We start from the raw sequence: 21,739 nt of genomic DNA on the forward strand, positions 1-21,739 counted from the left end.
ATTGAGCGGATCGCAACTTTTGCCTGCCGCTGGTAGTAGACCCACTTCGATTGTCATGAAATGTCAACAACTGTGTATTGAGAATTGTAATTTAAATTGTTTGGACAATCAACGCACTTGCATAAATAGAAAACACGTTAACGTGGACTCTTCCAAGTGTTACTGTATGCTATCCTATATTACCCACTTTGCCTTCATCATTCACATGGTTTGTCACGTTACTGCCAGGTGACCGCATTATACCTACTTTAGAGTATAATTTGCTGTTTGCTAGCTCTGTCGGCCAGGTTCAGTCCGGTTAAAATGAAGGGGTTTTACGAAATCTATATTAGAACGTACCAAAGAACAGCTGTTTTCGCACGTGTCTAGCCTTTGAAGATCACTAACCTTGGATAGCCAGATATACTACGGGAGCGTATAAAATACATTAATTGTGCGTAAACCAACTATGTTACTGACAATATTTATGAACTATAATGTACATACTGAAAGACTGGCAAATGGAAGGTTATTTTATTTAACAATATCCCAGAATCCAGAACTTGCAAAGCCAAACTTCCCACTGTTATTGCCTGAGATATTTTCCTTCGCAACTAAAAATATTTCATATATGGATATGTTATATTTCCGTAGTTATTTCAAATGGGTGTGGCTTACCAGGGTCAAGTTAAACTATTTGATTGAAAAACATAAGCTACCCTGAACCCACGCCACGCTTACTAACAATACTAGTAACCGTTTTTATTTTCAAATTTCACAACAAAACTCGTTGGACCCTTGCGTTAGAATTTAAACGTGAAACACTTGCGCGAAAAATCTCTGAACGTTGCAAACGGTGACAAACGACCGAAACAGCCGCCATTCGAGAATTCAAGAACCAAATTCAACGCCAGAATGGACGCCATCCAAGAAATAATTGCTTTTCTGATCATATTGGTCGGTGTTTTATTGATGGTTTCACGCTTGAAACAACAGATAGTACTGGGGATTTTTATGGTTTCACACTTGCTGTGCGGAGTGGGACTGATATTAATTCCGTCCTTATTGTCAACCACATTCGTTTTGAAGGTACTACTATTACCAATACCGCCTAAATTAAGATTTAAATTACATAGTGTAGTAATAGTATAGGATACAGTAGGTCCACCGTAGCAGTCTTTGGTATACACTACTAATATAATGTAAAGTACTTATGTTGTACTAGTAGTACTAGGCCTAGTGACAGAGTATAACTTACAAGCCTATACTGGCTAGTATTAACCCTTCATGCAATTCTGAGCTTCCTTTCTGATGGACAAGGACACTGGGCATGAGTTGCGTAGCTCAGTCCTCGTTGACTTTCCTGCGTCGTGGGCTTAAAAAGTTTGTGCAACAATGATTAAAAATGGAGGGTCAGTGTTTTAGTGAACTCTAGGCTGTAGTAGGCCTAGTACAGTAGCATGCATACTGCGAAGTTCGGACACCTAAGCATTATACACCCTAAAACTTCCTTTTATTGACATATGTAACTAAGTACTTGCTCGCACACAGGTCATTATTGAGAGAAAATAACTGTAGCTTCGTACTTTTGGTGAAATTGGCTCTTCCTGTAGGCTGTCATGGTGATTTCTTAGGGGTATCCCGGCCAACTTCGCAGTGTTCCGAACTTCGCAATACTGACTATACTGTATGTTGCAAGGATGATTCGTGGACAAATACTCAGTTTAGAAAATAGAACACCTCATCCTGGTGCAATTATTTTGTTCAAGAAATAGAAACACAATGTCAATAAAAGGTGGCCGTAATTGGTCTCTGTAACTACTGTATCACCAGGTTCAAAATTCTGGATCTGAAGTACAACCTTTGAAGTTATTCAATGATCTCTCTGCCTTTATCTCAGTGAGTCATGAATGAGCAGTACACTGTACAGTATGTTTAACTAATTAAACAAACAGCATCTTCTGTCCAGGCTGTTTCTATTTAGATCACCCAAACAGGTAAAACTGGAATTATTCAGGGCCTTTTCTCAATAAGGTGATAATTTCCATGGGGAGGCATTTTATCTAGGGGCCGTACCCATGAAGTGGGGACAACTGGTCACCTTAGACTAACTGTAGCATAATATTAGTCTGTTTTCAAATGCTGCTGGTGGCAATTAGCCTGGCAGCTGGGTGAACAGCAAATGCCTTGTTCCCTGTTCGTCGTGAGGGAAATATCATTCTTAAGTTTCTACAGTTATATTTGTATCTTACAAATAGGGTACCAGCTTGTGAAGTAACATTACTTTTCAGAGCTGTGCAATAATTGCAATTACCACACTTGTTTCCTTTCATCAAGGAGTTAACTATCGCGATGATTGCGACAAACTGTTTATCTGAGAGTGCATTCCTTGCAATTACTGTAAGTCATTCATTTCCGCAACTCAGGTGAAAAGTCAATCGTTTTTGTCAGCGCAAGCAATATCTGTAATCCTACTTCATGCTTATTTACCTAGTCACAAAAGAAATTTCGATCAAAGTTTTAATGACAAAATCAGACATATACTGTAACTGTAGTTCCAAAAAGTGGAACTTGCAATCCTAAATGAGAATTAATTACTCATATGTCCTATTAAAACATTTAAAAAAAAAACCCAAATGGCTTCTGTCTTTAATCAGTCGACAATTTATGCTGTAGATATACAGTAAAGCCTAAAATTCTATATAGGTCTACTTAATTAGGGTCTATTGCTGTGTCTCTGGAAATTCAAAGAATTTGTATTGAAACATCTCCTCGCTTGTTTTCCTTTTAATCATCTCAGGTGAACGGCGATCTCAGCGACTCGCACATCTTTGTGCTACGAGCTGTCGGAATTTGTTGCCTGAGCCTGGCAGTGATTATTTACCTCAATTATAATTCTCCGGATGCTTACACCAGGGTATCGATCTTCTTCGGGATGCTTTCAGTAAGTTGTTTCATCGAGGCCTGTTTCTCCTCTCCCCCCCTCCCCCCCCTGCCAAAAAAAACAAATCACAATTGTATTGCATTCTTCTATTTTCCTGACAAATGTGGATACTAATTAACTTGGTATACAACATTATCGTTCATCACAGTTGGGTCTATGTTATTACAAACAAAGTTTGATTGATCGTGGAGCTACAGTATACAGTACAATGGTCATATACAGGTCTCAAAAATACAAACATGTGTTGTTCCTTTCACAGTCATCAGGATTGGCCTGAGCCCAACTTTTAGCATGCTAAACTTGCTGGTCAACAGTATTTTTAAATCCAGCACTTGCATAAAATCTTGAGTGTCCAACCCCAAATTTCATAAGTTCGTTTATTTCATGGGCAAATATCAATTGATCCTGACCATACAATTTTTGTTTGGACTAATTAATACAAAATCTGGGCAGGTGTCTGGACTAGTATTGCTTTGACGATGGAGAATGATCGTACTACCAGGTTGTACCGTGAAAATAAACTTTTGAGATGAAAATATTTTGCCTTAATTAAATAAGGGAACCATTTTCTTGAAAGGTACCCAAAGTCCATTACCTTTTTTAAATTTAAGAGCTCAGAGATAATTTTGGGCAGGGGATTCAAAACCAGTGCACCTTGTCAGTGGTTGGAAGCCTGGTTTAACTATATTCAGATTGTCTTTCCTCTTTTCAAATTTGTTTTGATCTTCTCCTGGCAGTCAGTTCTCTGTCCTTCCCAATCCATATTTTTATGTATTATTGTTTTTGTTTTTTATCAACTCATTGTTAGTCAGATGCCAGTGTGTATCGTCCAAGTTCTGTCACTAACATACTGTACAGTTAGAATATTTAAAATCGGTAGTTCTACACTCTTCCGTATCAAAAACATAATCCGTTTCTTGTCTTTAATTTTCTCAAACAGATTGCCCTCCTGCTACTCTTTACCAATATCCTTACACTGGGTTCTCTAGAGAAGTCCAAAGAGTCCAAAGGAGTGACCTTTGAACATAAGGTAAGAGTTCTTTTTATGCGTAAATAGTCAATGTTACACCCCACCCGGCCACCCCCCCCCACCCCCATATCAGTTCTGCCATCCCCACCCACTCTGCTCACACCAACATTTCCGATTTGTCCACGCCCAGTCATGTCATGTTTATCAAATGCACCTATCGTCTGAACCCTTCTCTTATTTATTTGTTGTCCTTTAAATAATATCGTATAATCAGTCAGTACTTGCCTTACGTTACTCCGGCAAGCTTCGTGTCATCCAATCTGTGCAATTCTTGTCTTCTGCTGTGTCTAGGTGAACTTGATGCAAAGATGAGGGTTACAAGCAAGACCAATGTGTGATTATAATATAGATAAGTTGATATAGTTTAGGGAGTGGAAAGTTATGTCCAGTTTGAGTGATTAAGCTCCAGATGGAGAAATGTTGTTAGATCTGCCTGTAGTAATAAGGCTCATTACTAACATTCCACCTGAGCAGATTCCTGGTCAAACTTGAGAGAACATTGGAGAGTTTGCAGATATTGGTATATATCTAGGGGTATGTGAAAATGTTGTCTTCAATCACATTGGTTCACAGAAAATCACACCTTGAGGGGAAAAAAATATGTTCTTCTGTATTTAAAGGCATTGAAGCATATCTCTTAGCTGGACCTGAGATGTCCATCGCTGTATGGTTTGTACACTGTGCTGTGGGTATTGACCGCAACTGTATGTACTGACTGTACACTACAGTAGTGTCTAATTACCGATGGAAGCAAGCTGTGTGTGTGTATTTTCTGGGACCGATGGTGTATAACACTTCTGCTACACCTCATTCAAACCTAGGTCAGATTACAGGCATTTAGACCTTTCTTTTTGCGCGAGTCTTCACACCCTTTAAGGTCATCAGGTATTGCTCCGAAATATTCTAGAAAAGTCAGATAATGGTCACCCACACTCAAACTTCAAGACGCATGTCATACTTTCACTTTAAGACCGTGTAGTTAAATTATAAACTGAATAATTTAATTAGCTATTTCAAGAGTGCTAATTGGTGCCCACATGGCAACAATTAGGAGGATCAGAGGCTCCTCAAGGAAAGTTTCATCTTTTGACAAATTCCAAAAAGAAAAAAAATTAGTGTCCAAAATTTTGAACCAATCTTGATGACAAAGTATTATATTAAAGTTATGATAAAGTAAAGTCAAAAATTCAAACAATTTTTTTATATAATTTCTATTCATTAATTAAGTTAGATTAACTAAGTGGTTGCAACCATGTCAATCTATTATGTAATCAATATTTACTTCCTCAGCTCACCTGTCTCCTCACACTTCTTCCTTTCATTTTCTTTTATCATCCGTTCGAATCTACCAGAATCAGTAGCCATGCAGATATCGTTTCTTTAAGATGGGTTATAATCTTATCATATGTAGAAGATATTGCATGACTTGACCAAAGTGATGCCAAATTTCGGCAAACTGGAAAATTGAGCCTTTTGAAGCCGAAAGAGAAAATGCAACTCAGTGGACCTACTATAGTTGGTTTTGAAATTCAGTTTAAATATGAAAGTTCAACTTCATGTTCCAATAAGATATCCATCACCAACTGATTTTCGAGTGAATTTACTCCATACTCTTGATATAACATGCAGTGATTTTTTTTGGTTTAATTTACTCTCCAGTCACTGTGGGTCTACAAAGCGATTGCATTTGCAGCCGTGAATGTATGCTCGATCTTAATGGCAAAGGATTTCTGTGGACACTCTCAGCTTTACAGCAGGCTGAACTTGCATTTGAAGGTGGACTTCCTCGTGAGCTTGGTCTTTGGCACTTTACTTATCGCCTACCCCACGGTCTTGTTGGGTCACCTGGTGAGTTTCATGATACCATACTACACAGTACTTACTACCAACAGCATCGTGGATTTATTTTAGTTTCTGAAAGACATTTGCTGGCCACCCCTTTAAATGGGCTTTCTGGTGACTGAAGTTGGTGGCTTTTCAGAATTGCTGTAAATTTTCTGCTACTCTAGCTAAAAAAAAACCACATCCTTATAGCATGCTGACGTATCACAAAGATTAGAAAATCTTTTTATTTTGCAATAAATATATATTTGGCGATATTTTTGTGAGTTCATCTGGCATTTTGGCAATAAGCAGAACGACTGATGTCATCAAGCATATCAGCTGAAAATGCCCAAATTTCTTTACAATATTTTCAAATCATTTATCCAAATATTTCCAGCAAAAGGTTACATTTTGATGAATTTTCTACCATAGAGAACAATTGATAGTTGAGGAGAACGTTCTATATGTTGTGATTTCAAAAATAAATTGACAATATTAGCATAAGAATAGTTTTTGAAGAATATTTGCCCCGATGACATCAAAGACCCCCCCTCCCCCCACTGTGATCCAACTTCCTGGAGTAGTTGAAGGTTCAGTCAGTCAGTTTATTTCATCAATGTCAGTTTTACATGTTCTGCTACTCAGGATTACCATTTTAATTTGACCACCAATGAATAATTGTAGGTAAAAGTCTGTTAGCAGTGTTGTGTCATTGTACAAACTTACAAAGTGAAAGAAAAATTTTGTGGGCTGATAACTTTAGAGCTTTTTGAACTGGTTTTTGAAATACTGTATTCACCTTTAAAATATATGTATATTAAAAATATCGGGAATGCTCCCGAAAGTTTATGTCGACGTCGCTATCCCCAATACTTAACGAGACGTTTTGACAAAGATAATCCACTGTTTTATGAATTCTACAAATAATGTAGCAGCCGTGGATGATATCCATATCTAATTCCATCAAGAGAGACTTTACTTCTGTTTCATACACTCCATAGATCCCTGTCAACAATATCTGAAAGCAACTACTTTCCTCCTTGGTCCTAATATTACAGTTAAACCCCATTCTACCCTTTAAAGGCATTGAAGACTCGCCCCAAACAGCATGCCACCATCTTTAAAAAGTTAACTTTCCTTGCTTGCAAGTTAAGTTTTCTCTTGTCGCCACAAAATACAGACAGTAAGGAAAAGTGATACTTTGTTATCTTTTATCTGGACCTGAGATCAGGGAGTTCCATAACAACTACCAGCTGAGATGTCTATTGCTGCAATGTACACTGTGCTGTGGGTATTGACCGCAGCTGTATGTACTGACTGTACACTAATGTCTAATTACTGACGATAGCAAGCTGTGTGTGTATTTTCTGGGATCGATGGTCGTGTCTAACACTTCTGTTACACCTCATTCGAAACTAGGTCAGATCACCGGCATTAGATGTTTCAAAAACAATTGTTTCACTTCCACAAGGTTTTGATGTTTGAATTTCCAACCCCAACAGCTGCTGTTTTTTTGTTTTTTTCCCCAGACAAATTCCAAGGTCTCCTCCTCCGATGAGGTCCTGATCTTAATGATGCAGGCAATCGGGGCCTACAGCGTCGGGTCGGGGGTCATCAGTCTCCTCTACGCCAGTGTACTATTCACGGTCAATAAAAGGCACATCATGATGAGCAAAGTTCTTGTGAGTAAATGTAGTGATATCCATATACAGTATATATAATAAGTTATAAAACAGTTGGAATTTCTCATGCAATCCCATTCCCTACCGCTTTCTGGATTGTATAAAAATGAAACTGGGGAAGTGATCACTGATTACACAGTCTGCAAGGTATTGTGGCTTCCAAGTTCCAACTGGTTTCTCCCACCCCACTCCTCCCCCCCCCCCCAAGCAAAAAGTGGCTATATAGGGATCGCCACCAACATGTGAGACAATGGGACTTGAAATAGGAAAAGGATTCATATGTGAGCTTCTATTTTTCATTGATTGGGAATTTTTTATTCAGAGGGGGGGGGGGGCGGGAGAGCAGTCACAGTGTGGCCAGAGAAGCTGGTAGATTTGCTTTTATAAAGGGGTTTGCAAAGGAGGGGGGAGGGTTGAATTCCTCTCAAATTAAAAGGGATGATTCTGTGATATTTGATTTGCTTTGGTAACATAACAGTGCAAATAACCTCTTATGAATGAAGACAAGTTTTGTTAGCAAGTCTTCATATTATCTTCCACACCTGTCCGAACCGACCATTTGCGCATTTCAAGCACAGTGGTGGTAACTGGTAAGTGCGATTTCTGTAGCCGTTCTAACTACTTTCTTTGTTTCTGTACAGGGGACCCTCGGTATGATCCTCCTCATCCTCTTCACCAACTTCTACACCAAGGCTCTGGGAGGTTGCGTCCAGGCGACACTCTTGATGTACGCCCTCATGTCCTTCAACGCTCTGCTCGGCTACTACTCTCCCCACGAGACCGACGGTTACGTCTCCAAAGACAAATGATGCGTGTTTCTATCACTTTTGATTAAAATTGTCAGATTTGGTTTTAGAGAAGGCAATTGTTTAGGGAATACTCCTTTAAATGTCAAACTATCTGCTATGTTTGATACTTTAAGGCGGGGGGGGAGGGGAGGGGGAGATGATATTAAAATCTGCTAAGGTTAAAACCCCATCTTGATATTCAATCTATATGCTGGACACCATCCAGTATTGTCATTGCAGATATATACTTTAGAGGCTTTCCTGTTAATTTTATAATCTCTCTTCCACATCATGAAATGATGCACAGTTTAGCTTTCAGTTTGTTCAGATTCCAAAGGCTTCCACAACATGCACAAAATTATTTTGAAAAGCTCTCCAAAGATAAGTTTGTTTTTTATACAGAAAAAGTAATATCGGGACGTAGTTTTCACCTAGCATTACTGCAGATCTATAAAAACATGTAAAAAATTGAAAAGCTCTCCAAAGATAAGTTTGTTTTTTATACAGAAAATTGATATCAGGACGTAGTTTTCACCTGGCTTTACCCCAGATTTACAAAAACAAGTTAACTTGCCTTGACTTAGAGCTCTCCAGAATATTAGTTTGGAAATGTTTTACTAGCAGTAGGTGAGAGGTAATTATTCATGTACTTCTGTAGTTTCCTCTCGTGTGATTGGGATGGAGATGTGATTTGTTAAATGGGGAGAGGAACATATATCGCATTCCATCATTTTTGTTGTAGTTCTTGTCATATCTTCACGATCATTCCCCAAACATCATAACTTTGGGATATTAACACTTGTGGGTTTCCATTTGCCAGTCAGAAATGGACAATTCATTAAATCTTCTTCTCATCTGAAAGGTGGAAAGGAATCACTAAGCCTGTCAGATTGCTGGTTTGTAGACCGTATCAAACTTTCGGGTAACTATTTATGTCCATACATCATAAATTTGGGATAACCATCATTTAGGGATTTGCAATTGCTTGATTCTGTCAGGCAGTTTTTACTCTTGCAGTGTTTTTTCAACATTCTGTATATAACACTTGATATGTCATAAGGTTTAGCCAAATTCTTCTTGATCTGGTTATCTGAAACTTAAAATAAACAAACATTACTAATTTGGTTCTAAAGTGCTATTGAGTCACACGTTATAAAGTTCATAGGTATCCCAAAGACTGTCAGATCGTCCAGTTAGTCTCTGCTTTCAGCCGAGCATTAATGTTGGATTGATCTTGCCTCTGGTACCCTTTGTCTTGCCTGAAACTCGACACAGTTTTGACCGACATATGATAGTGAGAGCGTGGTGGCTGATTGGCTAAGGCGTCAGACTCGTGATCCAAGGATTGCTGGTTTGATTCCTGCCTAGTTCATAACATTTTGTCCTTGGGCAAGATGCTTTATCTCACTTGCCTCTCCACCCAGGGGTTAAATGGGTACCTGTGGGGTAACTTGTCATTGGGCGCAGTATATAACTGCTGCCGACTGGAGTGATTGTCTCTGGGACATGTTATCATTGACCAGGGGGTAATATAACGTCTGTAAAGCGCTTTGAGACCTATCGCTGGTATAAAGCGCTATATGAAAAGCAAATAATATAAGTGATTATTATGACCACCAGAATATCAACCTGGTCATAAGAGGCAGTAGGAAGGAATGGGGGGGGGGGGTAGTGAGGAGATGACAACAATGTAAGAGGTGAGTGATACTCTCTGCTTCTAAAGCACATTGCATTTTGTAGTAAAGAGGGTCATGGAACAAAAGAAGTTTTGATTACTTTGTTGGTATTGATGCATTTTTTCATCATTAAATTGAAACTTGTAATGATGCTGCTGATCATTTTAGGACAACTATCTGGTCGAATGCAGCTCAGTGTATTCTGACTAGAGGTGGGTCATCAAGTGGATAACCACCGACTTACGAAAAGGCAATAGTATTACAACATTTCGGAATTTAGTTACGTAGGAGTAACCTCACAGTTCACCTTGTTTGTCAGGAATCACGTGTTGTACATTGTAACTTTAGGTGGTAGTTTTTTTTTTTAATTCTTATATGTATAAATTAAACTTTTAAAGGTTCACCACTAGTATTGACCCCAAAAGTTAGAATGCTAACAGCTATAAAAAGTATTCTTTAAACTAAAGAAAGGAAAAAAATGTTTCTGAAGGTGGTAGGCAGAAATGCTTGTTGAATTATGATCATGAGTGACCAGTATTTGACTTTCTAGCATATTAAAGGCATTGAAGACTGGCTCCAATCCGTGTGCCGCGCTCTGAAAAAGTTAACTTTCCGTTGCTTGCAAGTGAAGTTTTCTTCTTGTCGCTACAAAATGCAGACAGTAATGAAACGTGATACCTTGCTATCTTATATATAGACCTGAGATGTCCATCGCTGCTATGTACACTGTGTTGTGGGTATTGACCGTAGCTGTATGTATTGACTGTACACTAGTGTCTAATTACCGATGGTAGCAAGCTGTGTGTATTTTCTGGGTTGGATGGTGGTGTCTTATACTTCCGTTACACCTCATACGAAACTAGGTCAGATTACCGGCATGAGACGTTTCTTTGTGCGCAAGTCTTCACACCCTTTAAAGTCTCAATAATCAAACCTCATGTTAGAGAAGTCATTTTTTTCCCTCAAAAATATAAGTATTGGTGTTTGTGAGGCCTTCAGCATTGCCTGTTAATATTAACTGAATTAACTGTTGACATTCCTTAAATCGCCAGAAGGTCTCATGATCTTTAGAGGTTAAGCAGTTTGCTAACATTTTTTTGTGTCTTTTATTTTTGGACGTCGATGAGTGTTAGCACAAGAAGAAAAAGTTATTTCCGTGCAACTTGTCTGAGGCTCATAATACCATCCGAAGCAACTACGCAACTTTAGAAAGCAACAAAACTGCAGCGGCAAGGCTCGAACCATTGTCAAACAATCAAAATGTGGCTGAAACTGCCTCAAAACAGCAGCCAGAATGTAACCTTACATTTTAATAATTCCAAAGAATCATAGGGAATGCAATCTTTTTGTACTATGACAGTGTTTGCAAATATAATCTAGTCTGGTGCTGTATTGCTGCTATATTGGACAAGAAAGAATCGTTCAATGCCTCAGGTATTATAAATACTAGCATGTTGTTCAGACGTTAATGTTGCATAAAGTGAATCTGGAAAACTAACTGAATTCAGCAAGACATCTTTTACTAGCAATTTCTCTTCTTTCTTTGGGAGGGGGGAGGGGGTATGTTATCAATGGATTTCATTTCAGGACACTTTTGTATATAAATATTTACACAGTAAGCCATACTTCTTCAGAGGAGTCTGGTGACTCAGAAGAAACACACCTTGTGCTTTTTTTGCAATATTTCATTCTCTATCAAACGTACACTTGAGCAATAGTGATTTTTGTGAGTTTGAAGATGACAACATTTGTCCAAACCTGACCATCATCACCGAGGCCTGTAACTGAATAAGTTGATGGTTATACTGTCAAGGGTAATATGGTCATTCACCATGTCTCTATGGTATGTACCGAGGTCTGAAACAAGAACGTTATTGCAAAACAGTGCATTTTGGCTATAAGCATGGCACGCTCATGGATTACACCCAGTTTTCATACACATTTTTTTGCTCATTCAGTTATTTAAACATGAATTACTTGATATATTGATGATATTTTGGAATTTGTTCCCCTTATTTACTTTTTTAAATGTTTAGCTACTTTGTTACAGACTTATTTCTATTAAACAAAGAGATAAAATGAGCCAAATTGTCATTTTATTTTTTTCCCCCTGTGTTATGGTTTCAACAGACTTAGGTGGTAGTAAGTCAACTTCATCTGAATCCCTCAATATACCAAACTTTTTATATTAAAACCAGAATGCAAAAATGCATTGTGGTTTTGATGATGTAACATGAGCAGTTTTCTTCATGAATCTGACGTAATGTATAGTGAGGGTGTACAACATACTTGTTCTTAGTAATACAGTGAAAAGCAGTGTGATGTGAAAAACAATAAGTTCAAAATGACACAGGCTGTCCTGAAATAACCATTGACCTCAACAACAGGCTACTTAATTGAACTGAATGTGATAGATACATACATACTAAGTATGATATCTGCCATTGTGGAAATATTTTGTAATACATGGTTGTCACAATTTGACCCCTGGTGAACTCAAACAACAATTGACCTCCCCACACAACATCAGGCTTCTTGTACTCAATGTGGTCCAATTACATAACAAATATGCGATCTGTCCAAGCTTCCCTTGCAATATTATGTTTAGGATGGTGTGTTAGTGTAGAGAGAGGTTAGAGGGGAGCAAAGTAAATGTTTGCCATTTGTTGACTTGAAATGACCTCCACCAAAAGAAATTTGATATGGTGTATCTACCATATGAGGTCTGTCCAAGGTTCCCTTCTTTCAATATCATGTTTACAGGGCTTTCACAATTTAACCTGTTGTCCCCAAATGACCTATGACCTCCACCAACATCAATAGGCTACTTGTACTCCATGTTATACACCTTCCTACCAAGTACGAGATTTGCACAAGCTTCCAATATTGAGATATCATGTTTACAAGGTTTTCACAATTTGACCTCTGGTGACCCCAAATGACCTTTGACCTGCACCAAAAACAATAGGCTTCTTGTACTCGGTTGTTACTCCTACACACTAAGCATAAGGTCTGCCCAAGCTACCCTTCTTGAGATATTGTGTATGCTAGGTGTTCACAATTTGACCCCAAATGTCCTTTGACCTCCACCAAAAACTATAGGCTTCTTGTATTCAATGTGGTACTTCTACAAAATATGAAAATGTTCCATCCTTTTCTTCTTGAGATATCATGTTTACAAGCTGGGCGTCACACGCACCCACCCACACACGCCATCATGAATGCAAAGGTTACGATTATCATCGAAACCAATGATGGAATTTTTAAATCTTAGTGAAAAGCGCATTTCAGTTGACACAATCATGTACAATGAAGAGCAAAAAGATGGGTTAACAACAGTAAAATTTATTATTCAAAATTTAAAAATTGATTTCTAAAACTTTTTTTTGTACTGATACAGTAACAACATCTTCATTAATGAATATAAAAGACTCACATTAGGTTTAGTTTTGAGAAAACTTTCCTTGTGTGCACAGATCAGTTGGTCAGTACAGTATGTGGGGATCAATTGTAAGACTATATAAGGGTATATACTTATAAAGATATATATATATGTATATATATATATATATGTATATATATATGTATATATATGTATATATATATATATATATAAATGAAAATCGTAATGAGTTGGAAAATCAGGAACAGTGAAAAAACTTTCAGCCTCCACCGGGATTCGAACCACGGGCCTCCCGCTCTGTACGCGGACACCCTAACCACTAGGCTATGGACGCTGATTGTATGTCCAGAGGTTCGAAACCGGTAAGGAAGATCGTAATTCCACTGTAGGCGTTTGTCACCTATATCGAACAATACTAGTTCTGTTTTTGGTGACATATTTTGCCCTACTCTAGAGATCAAACATGATGCTATCCAACTCGAAAATCATTTGTGATATATATTTCATATATATATATATATATATATATATACATACATACATATCTATATATAGAGAGAGAGAGATAGATATCTATATATATATTTATATATATATATATATATGCTCTTCAGTGCATGACCACTGTAAGTTACCATTGATCAGTGTTCATGGACTGAAGAAGAGCTAGTTATGCTTGAAAGCTCTGCACAAACCAAACATTGGCTGTTTTACTTCCAATCACTCACATATATATAATATATAGATATATATTCAAGGTCTATTAAAAAGCCTAGATTCAAGAACTTTGTCATAAAACTGTACAAGAGTACTCTTAAAAATGCTAAAAATTAATAAACAATATCAAAGCAAAGTTTATAACAATAAGTCATGGAATTGTGAATATTAACTAATCCTTCCATATTATTTTACATTTGAATTTACACAGAGACAAAAAAAAAAATGGGCCAAAAGTACAAAATCAGTCTGACCATTTAGATCCTTCCAAGATCACCGACAAAGGTACCAGCTCTTGAGAGCAATGATAAAAATCCTATTCTCGAATAAAATTCTACTTTAAACAGCTTACAGTAACCGCAATTGAAGATCCCCCTTTGAAGGAATCTCCATGCTTTGTGGTTTTCTTATACATTGTGTTAGACACAGAATTGATAAATATAAAGACTAGCTCAAGGTGGAATCAAATGCTATATCTGCTGCCCTCTCTATTGTGCACGTTAGCTGCAATACTTGGGAGAGGTATATTGTCACGTCATGTGTGCAACAACCAAACACACAACGCATGTGGGAAACAAACACCCAGTGTCTCTTTTATGTTGCTGACGTAACTTAATAATAAAAGCGTAATCTGGTGGATAAAGATTTCCCCAGTGTCTCTGAAAATTCAATACACTTTTTGGGCAGGCAAATGTACTGGAACCTGCCTAGTCTGTTGGCTTTGACTTTGTTTTGGCTTTGACTGTTTGGCTTCAAGCCCTATATACCGGCCTGTAAGCAGGACTAAATTATATATACTAGTACAACACGGATGTTCTCAGCTGTGACTTCATACATTGAACTGTAGTGTTTCAATGATTTGATCATACATACCCAACTGAACCAGCTAGAACCTCTAGTAGAAATTCTGGAGGCAAATACTGTATTATGTGTAAGACAGGGAGGAAACCACCAGAGAGCCATCGTGAATGACAGTATAAACTCTTTCAAGCATCTCGCATTGATATCAGAACAATTTTATATCGTGCCATAAATCCACTACAGTATCATTGTTCAACTTTTCCCCATTCGAAATGAGCCCACAAACCCACGTGAGTTTGATTCAATAATCTCACGTCTGTGATTTTAAATACCTGCAGGCAACTGGAGCTAACTGTGAATGAATTACTTTTGTTCAATTTGCGATTTAAAGAATTAATCGACAAACTCTACAACTCGGGTCGAATCCATGCAGTCTAGCGGTCAGCTTCAAGGAGATGTCGATGGGTTATAAAACATGAAACAAGTTTGATACAAAAATGTTTAAGAAAAGTGTGGTAATTTCTTAAAAATGCATCTCAAAGTTGGTATAATAACTGTGTCATTACGATTTCAGAATTCCACATCTTCCAGAGCGTCTCAAACAATTCCAACGGCTGTCCAGAATGAGAAAGCTACTATCTCCGGCTGACCTGTGGACAAAGCCAATTTCTTGATGTGAGTTACCGTGATGATGCTTCCCTTAGGATGTGCTGTACGCTACTGCCAAACTGCATCATACTTTGTACAGTTAATAACACTTCGCACCCAGCAGACAATCGATTTTCACCCCATTGGACATTTTTAGGAAGGACACGCATCTTATTTTCAGTATCAGTAAGATGCTCATAATTCATGACTTTTCAATCTTGTTCGTTTCATGCAGTTACTTTAAAAATTTGAAAATTTTTAAAAAATTTGAAAAACTTTGAATGCAAACATTTTCTGAAAGAGGATTTTTTTACACAAATTTGCAATGGGGTTATACATTTGACCCTATGACATCTTGCCTGATATCAGATGCCATGTATTATGTATTTTAGAAACACTAATCATCCTCATAACTGAAATGATTGGAAGCCTACTGAATGTTTTTCCCCTCCCCACCACCCCCCCCCCTTTATGGAGTTATGCAATAAGTTACTTTTTGCATAATTTGAGCTTCGTCCTCACCAAAAATAGTTCACAAATCTTCAGCAGCTTTGAATGAATTCTACATTGGATTTAAGTCATGATTTACTCACCGATGGCTGGTATTTTTAGCCCACCCCATCTGTGACACCTCTTATTCTCCTGCTCAGTTGAATGTCTCTCGGAAAAATGGTCACTCTCTTTGCATGCAATGCACATAAGTTTGCATCTTCGAACAGGTGAACGAGGAATGCCTCGGCGGCCTAAAAGGGGTTAAATTTTTAGAGAGGGAGAGGGAGAAAGAGATGTGAGATGCATTGATTCCATTTCCAAACAAAATTAACAGCCATCCCGAGTTCCCGACCAGGTATTTGATTTTGATACATTGTCGACCGAGCAGAGAGACACAACACCTTAAGGGGGCTCACTTAGTGAATTATCACCTCGAAAAATATTTAAAACCATCATTAAATGAGACAAAATTCAGAAAGGAATTTAGTCTAGACCATCCAGTCTTCTAGTCTATAAGCCATGTGTATGTCCCTTTATGATGCGGCCACTATAATAGCAACTGACATACAGTTTATAACCTCAGGGTTAGGTGAAAGGAAGTTTTTAGTGACAATCTATTGGGTATATGGAAAAATAATCCAGAATTTTTTCATCGCTATTTCAGGGACTTTTCATCCTATGATTCAGGAGAATTGCATTTTTGAACCTCTCGCCAACTTAATCTAATATATTTTGAACAGTGGAGAACGATGCGTGCTGCGACGTTAATGACGCAGTTCATTTTGGGGACTGCAGGGACGCTTTCGTTAGCAAGCTACACTGAAGCGTGGAAAGTTCAAATTTCTAAAAGTAAAATAGCGATTTAGATGGAAATTTCTAGGTGAAGTACTGAAGTTGCAAGATAGCAATCTTTTGAAGAGTTAAAACATGTATTCAATAATTCCCTAACTCGGTTTTCTTCATAATATGTTGTTCAGAACTTCAGATATTGTTATTTGAGCGATTTCTTGAATATGGGAAGTCTGCACACATTCCTGTGTGTGTATTGTATGAAGGCCAAGCTTAGAGTGAGATCTTTTGTATTCACAGCCGTACACGAAGTCTGTACACATTCTTAGCTTAGAGTGATATCCAATCGATTCTGAACAAAGTGCAGCACTACTTGCTGAAAAGTCAGTGTTAGTATCAAATTTCTGGCAGGACGGTCCAACCTTTCAAGCACTCTATCGCAGAAACTAAAATTCATCACAGGGCAAGACCGAAAGGGCTGGATCCCATTTTCACTAAACTAAATTTTCCTTTGAGGGCCTACCTGTACTTGTGATCTACAATATTGCAACATTAAAGATTGACAACTGCCAGTGCTGTAGGGGTACAGTTTTGTATTTTTTTTTTATTGTGACCATATATGGAAGAACCCATTTTACGGGAGTAGGATCCTCACCATGGTGGTATTGGGTAAAAAATTGCCGTACGGCCAACGCAATATCCATTTTTGTTCTCAACCACGGATCTAAACAAATGGAAAATGTTCAAAGTTTGCTTACCTCTTGGAGAGCCATGATTGCCACCGCTTGCCATCTCAAATCAGTTATTGAAAAAGTTTGAGTGACCTCTCTGACCTTGAAATCAAGATATATGGAAGAGTATTAACATGGGAGGGGAGACAGGGTGGAAGAGGGTGTACTTGTTACATAACTATAGATCCCTGCAATGAATATACTTATAGGAATATGTTTTCTTCAACTTATATACCATACAATGGTTCAAAAGTCTAACTAACAGACTCAATCACAACAAAAACAAAATGGAACCTAAAAGCACCAAGAAAAGGAGTAAATTTTATATACTATTAGAAGGCAAGCTCATATCGATGGAATAAATGACGAAGTGAGGTTTATTAATCTTCTGTTTCTCAAACAAAAAATAAAAGAATACCCAATATGCTACATTGATCTTTGTAAAAAAAAAACTGCTATTTTGGCCATGATGCAAATTTGCAAATTTTTCAAGCCTTTTACAATATAACAAATTATTCTCAGATAGATTTCTCCCACATATTTATGAGATTTTTTTTTTTTTTTACTTTTGAATCTGAAAAGTTGAATCTAAATTTGAAAGATTTGAATGCCATGGCATAAATGTACATGGGTCACTCCGTGTCAAATCACAAATAGCTGTTGCTGCACCCTCTCCAAAATTCCCAAATTTATTGTATGTTTGGGATCACCATAAAATAAGCATATTCTGAAAATTCCAGTTGCATTGCTTCAATATTGGCTGATTTATCACACTTTGAAATTTTGCAATTTGTTGCCACCGTGGCTTTTTCTGTACTTTTGAATTCTCATGAAATAGCAACTTTAGAGCTGCACAACTTGCAAATTATATATTAAGAGGAAAGCATTGTAATCATTCTTTTGTATTGTTTGTTCTACACATTTAACCTCTGAAAGAATCAAGTACCCTGAAGCAATGGTTTAGGAGCAATTCATCACTAAAAAATAGCATATTTTTTAGTGAAAATTACCAAAATCGAATATTTTGACACTTTTATGTTGACCAAACTCCACAAGACAAAGTTTTGTAGCCTAATTTTTTTTATTGCCCTTCTATGGGATAGAATTTAAACGCATCTGAAAATAGAATGGTAGTAGATTGTTTAATTGCTGAGAAATGAGACCTCAAATATCAAGAAAATGACAAAATGCCACGATGCGACAAATTGCGGAATTTCAAAGTGTGATAAATCCGCCAATTTTGAAGAAATGCAACTGAAATTTTCAGAATATGCTTTTTTAATGGTGTTCTAATCAAAGTAATCATATAATAAATTTGGGGATTTTTAAAAGATGTCGAACTACAACATGCTTCAAAATTTGGTGATTTGATATGGAATGACCCACATTGTCAGTATAGTAATTCATCTATCAAGTGACTGGTCAACTGTCAATAATCATTAAACTCTGTAAATACATAATGCATGGACTCTGGAAACACATGGAGGGGGTGGGGGGGGGTTGGTGGGTAAGGCATGTGGAGGGGAGGATTTGGTACAGTGTTCTAGTTAACTTAAATAGTTAACATAACTTGTTTTTTCGTCTGTAATGTGTTGTACAGTATGTATTTGTTTTGGTTCTGTTACATTTGGGGGGTGTGTTCTTGTCAAGCCCATCAGGTTTTTTTTTAAGCAAACTTTCCTTTTGACAACATTTACTGTCAACCTGTTGTTCGGTAAACTAATTTTTTTTTGTACTTCCTATGTTACAATTAAAAGAAATGGAATGACCAATTAATAGTTCCATCACCATCATGGCCAAAGTGTATTGCTTTAATATTACATCATCACCATATATCATCAATATTAATTCTTAGCATGCAATCTTTACTGTGCCAGGTTTTTTCCAAATTTTGTTGCTTATTTTGCTATAATTTAGACATTAAATCAAAATTGCATGAAGGTCAATAAAACTTACTGTGGGCTTAGATATTGCATACTGTATACTTTCATAATACAAGAAGACTAGAGCCATTGAAAATAAAATGAAATTATACTCACCACTCTTGCAAATGGCAGCTTCCTCAGCAATAAATTGCTTGTCTTCTGATACTTTCTAATTTCCATCAGTGCCCGTGTACCAGGTCTAAATCTGTGCGTTTCTGTGAGCAAACATGAATTAAAATCTATGTTGAATTAGATTTTAATTTTTCGTAGAAGGAAATTTAAAGAAACCTCAATGCTTGATGTGCAAATTTATATCCACTTATTAAAAACATCAAATATAAAAAAGGACACAAAACGAAGATGTAATAAATCAATGAACTTCAATTTAGTCATCTCTCCAAAGTTATATAAAATACAGTAGCACACTCATCAGTATACCTGTAGTAGGTACATTAAATTAGGACCAACTGCGATATTTTGCAAATTTTAATAAACTGTTATGTTAGGCAAGGTTTGATGTCAAGGTTGTACAAACAGTTACTTCCCCAAACATATTGAATTAACTATTGAAATTAATACTTAAAGGGTGTAAAGACTCGCGCAAAAAGAAACATCTAATGCCGGTAATCTGACCTAGTTTTGAATGAGGTGTAACAGAAGTGTTAACCTACACCATTGATCCCAGAAAATACTATACACACACAGCTTGCTACCATCGGTCATTTGACACTTGTGTACAGTCATTACATACAGCTGCTGTCAATACCCACATCACAGTGTATAAACGATACAGCGATGGACATCTCAGGTCGAGTTAAACTGCTAAAGATAACATTAAAGGTATCACGTTTCATTACTGCCTGCCTTATGTAGCAACACAAACATAATGTCACTTGCAAGCAACGGAAAGTTAACTTCAGATGGTCCCAAGCGGTTTGGGGCGAGTCTTCAATGCTCTAAAACATGTGGGCTATTGTAACTCAGTAGGCCTTGAGAACCACTTGCATTTTGAAAAAATTTCAAATAGCCTAGTCTTCAAATACACATTCATATGAGAAGCTATTAGAGGCTACAGACTACAGTGCAGGCACTCCTATTGTATGCTGTAACCCTAAATGGGTTAAGAAAACCACATGTTATATACCTCTATAGCAAATATATCACAACACTGGCTTAATGGTAAATTGCTTAATGGTAGGTCTAGTAGTATTGGTTGTACAAGTAACTCACGTCGTCTACGCGTTTGGTCAGGTGTTCTAGTCGGAGTGCCACGTCTCTGTGCCCCACTTGTTCCTTGTGAGGCTAGGCTACTGCCGCTGTCCGACTCTGAGGGACTTCTTCCGAAGGACTTCTTCCTGACTACTTTCTTAGGACTGCCTTTCCTCCTACTACTAGGCCTAGTCCTACTCGTTTCTGCATCTGCTCTTCTCACCATTTTTGTATCGTAGTTTACGGAGGAACTTTTGAGTCAAAGCAAACAGTTCACTAATTTTATCCAGTCTGTTACAACTTATCAACTGACTGATACCATAGCCTCCCAAAGTCACATCATGTAGGCCTAGTCTACTACTATTACTACAACTAGTGTGACAATGTAGACCCGGTGTGTTTCTGTTATTAGGCTAATTTAGTTAATCTAGCCTAGTATTTGTTTGGGAAACTTGGACTAAGAATTAGATCAGACTGTGTGTGGACTACCAAACTGTAACCTAACGTTCGGTACTGAGAGGTAGCCTTCACTCCTTGTATTTTGTAATCTGCACCGTTACTCGTTAGGTCTAACGTTATAGGCCCTTACGTATAGATTCACGTATGCAATGATTGGGAACAGCAACTTACAACAATTCTAACCGTTAGTTACTATAGCCTGGCTATGTAGCATGTAGGCTAGGAAGACCAAATTGTTAAAAAAAGTGTATCGTCATGCGTTGCAATGGTCCAACTTCGATACTGTCTGAGAGAAATGATGTAAATGACCCTGCTTGCGCTCAGTGCACTCGCTCAATACAAATAGTCAGGCGAGGATTGTGTAATCTCTCTCCACCTGTTTAGTTTTCTTTAGCTTCGGAGGCCGACCCAGACCCGTGCATATGTTGTGTGAAAATTCAAATAGCATTGAGAATGCATGTACAATGCAGTTGACAGTTTCAGCTTTTGTACCCAAACAAATGTGCCGCCAGTATGTCACGTGACTAGAGATACTACGTAAGACGCTGAACTTCTAAATGTCGAAGACCTTATAATATGGGCGGCCATTTGTACAATTTTGTATGTTTTTTTTTCATTTTGTACTGTTTTGGCCTTTTGGTC

General features: G+C 37.5%; 2 protein-coding genes across 3 annotated transcripts; one reads left to right on the forward strand and one right to left on the reverse strand.

Moving 5' to 3' along the window:
* The first annotated feature begins 679 nt into the window (after positions 1-679).
* On the forward strand, positions 680-12,005 carry LOC139963925 (uncharacterized). The gene is made up of 6 exons (XM_071965158.1): positions 680-1,068; positions 2,780-2,923; positions 3,864-3,953; positions 5,613-5,801; positions 7,307-7,459; positions 8,101-12,005. The coding sequence occupies exons 1-6, from the start codon at positions 895-897 to the stop codon at positions 8,266-8,268; spliced, it is 918 nt and encodes a 305-aa protein (XP_071821259.1). The 5' UTR covers positions 680-894; the 3' UTR covers positions 8,269-12,005.
* Positions 11,026-21,562, reverse strand: LOC139963927 (histone H3-like). Of its 2 annotated transcripts, XM_071965162.1 has the most exons (6): positions 21,269-21,562; positions 20,660-20,889; positions 19,544-19,644; positions 17,532-17,606; positions 16,086-16,235; positions 11,026-15,494 (listed from the first exon to the last, which is right to left on the reverse strand). In XM_071965162.1, the coding sequence occupies exons 2-5, from the start codon at positions 20,862-20,864 to the stop codon at positions 16,101-16,103; spliced, it is 516 nt and encodes a 171-aa protein (XP_071821263.1). In that variant the 5' UTR covers positions 20,865-20,889; positions 21,269-21,562; the 3' UTR covers positions 11,026-15,494; positions 16,086-16,100. The 2 variants fall into 2 exon arrangements, with proteins under 2 accessions (XP_071821263.1, XP_071821262.1); XM_071965161.1 differs by lacking the exon at positions 21,269-21,562 and having other exon boundaries at positions 20,660-21,257.
* Positions 21,563-21,739: the final 177 nt, after the last annotated feature.

Source organism: Apostichopus japonicus, chromosome 22 (genome assembly GCF_037975245.1).
Source record: "Apostichopus japonicus isolate 1M-3 chromosome 22, ASM3797524v1, whole genome shotgun sequence".
In the NCBI taxonomy this organism is placed as follows: domain Eukaryota; kingdom Metazoa; phylum Echinodermata; class Holothuroidea; order Aspidochirotida; family Stichopodidae; genus Apostichopus; species Apostichopus japonicus.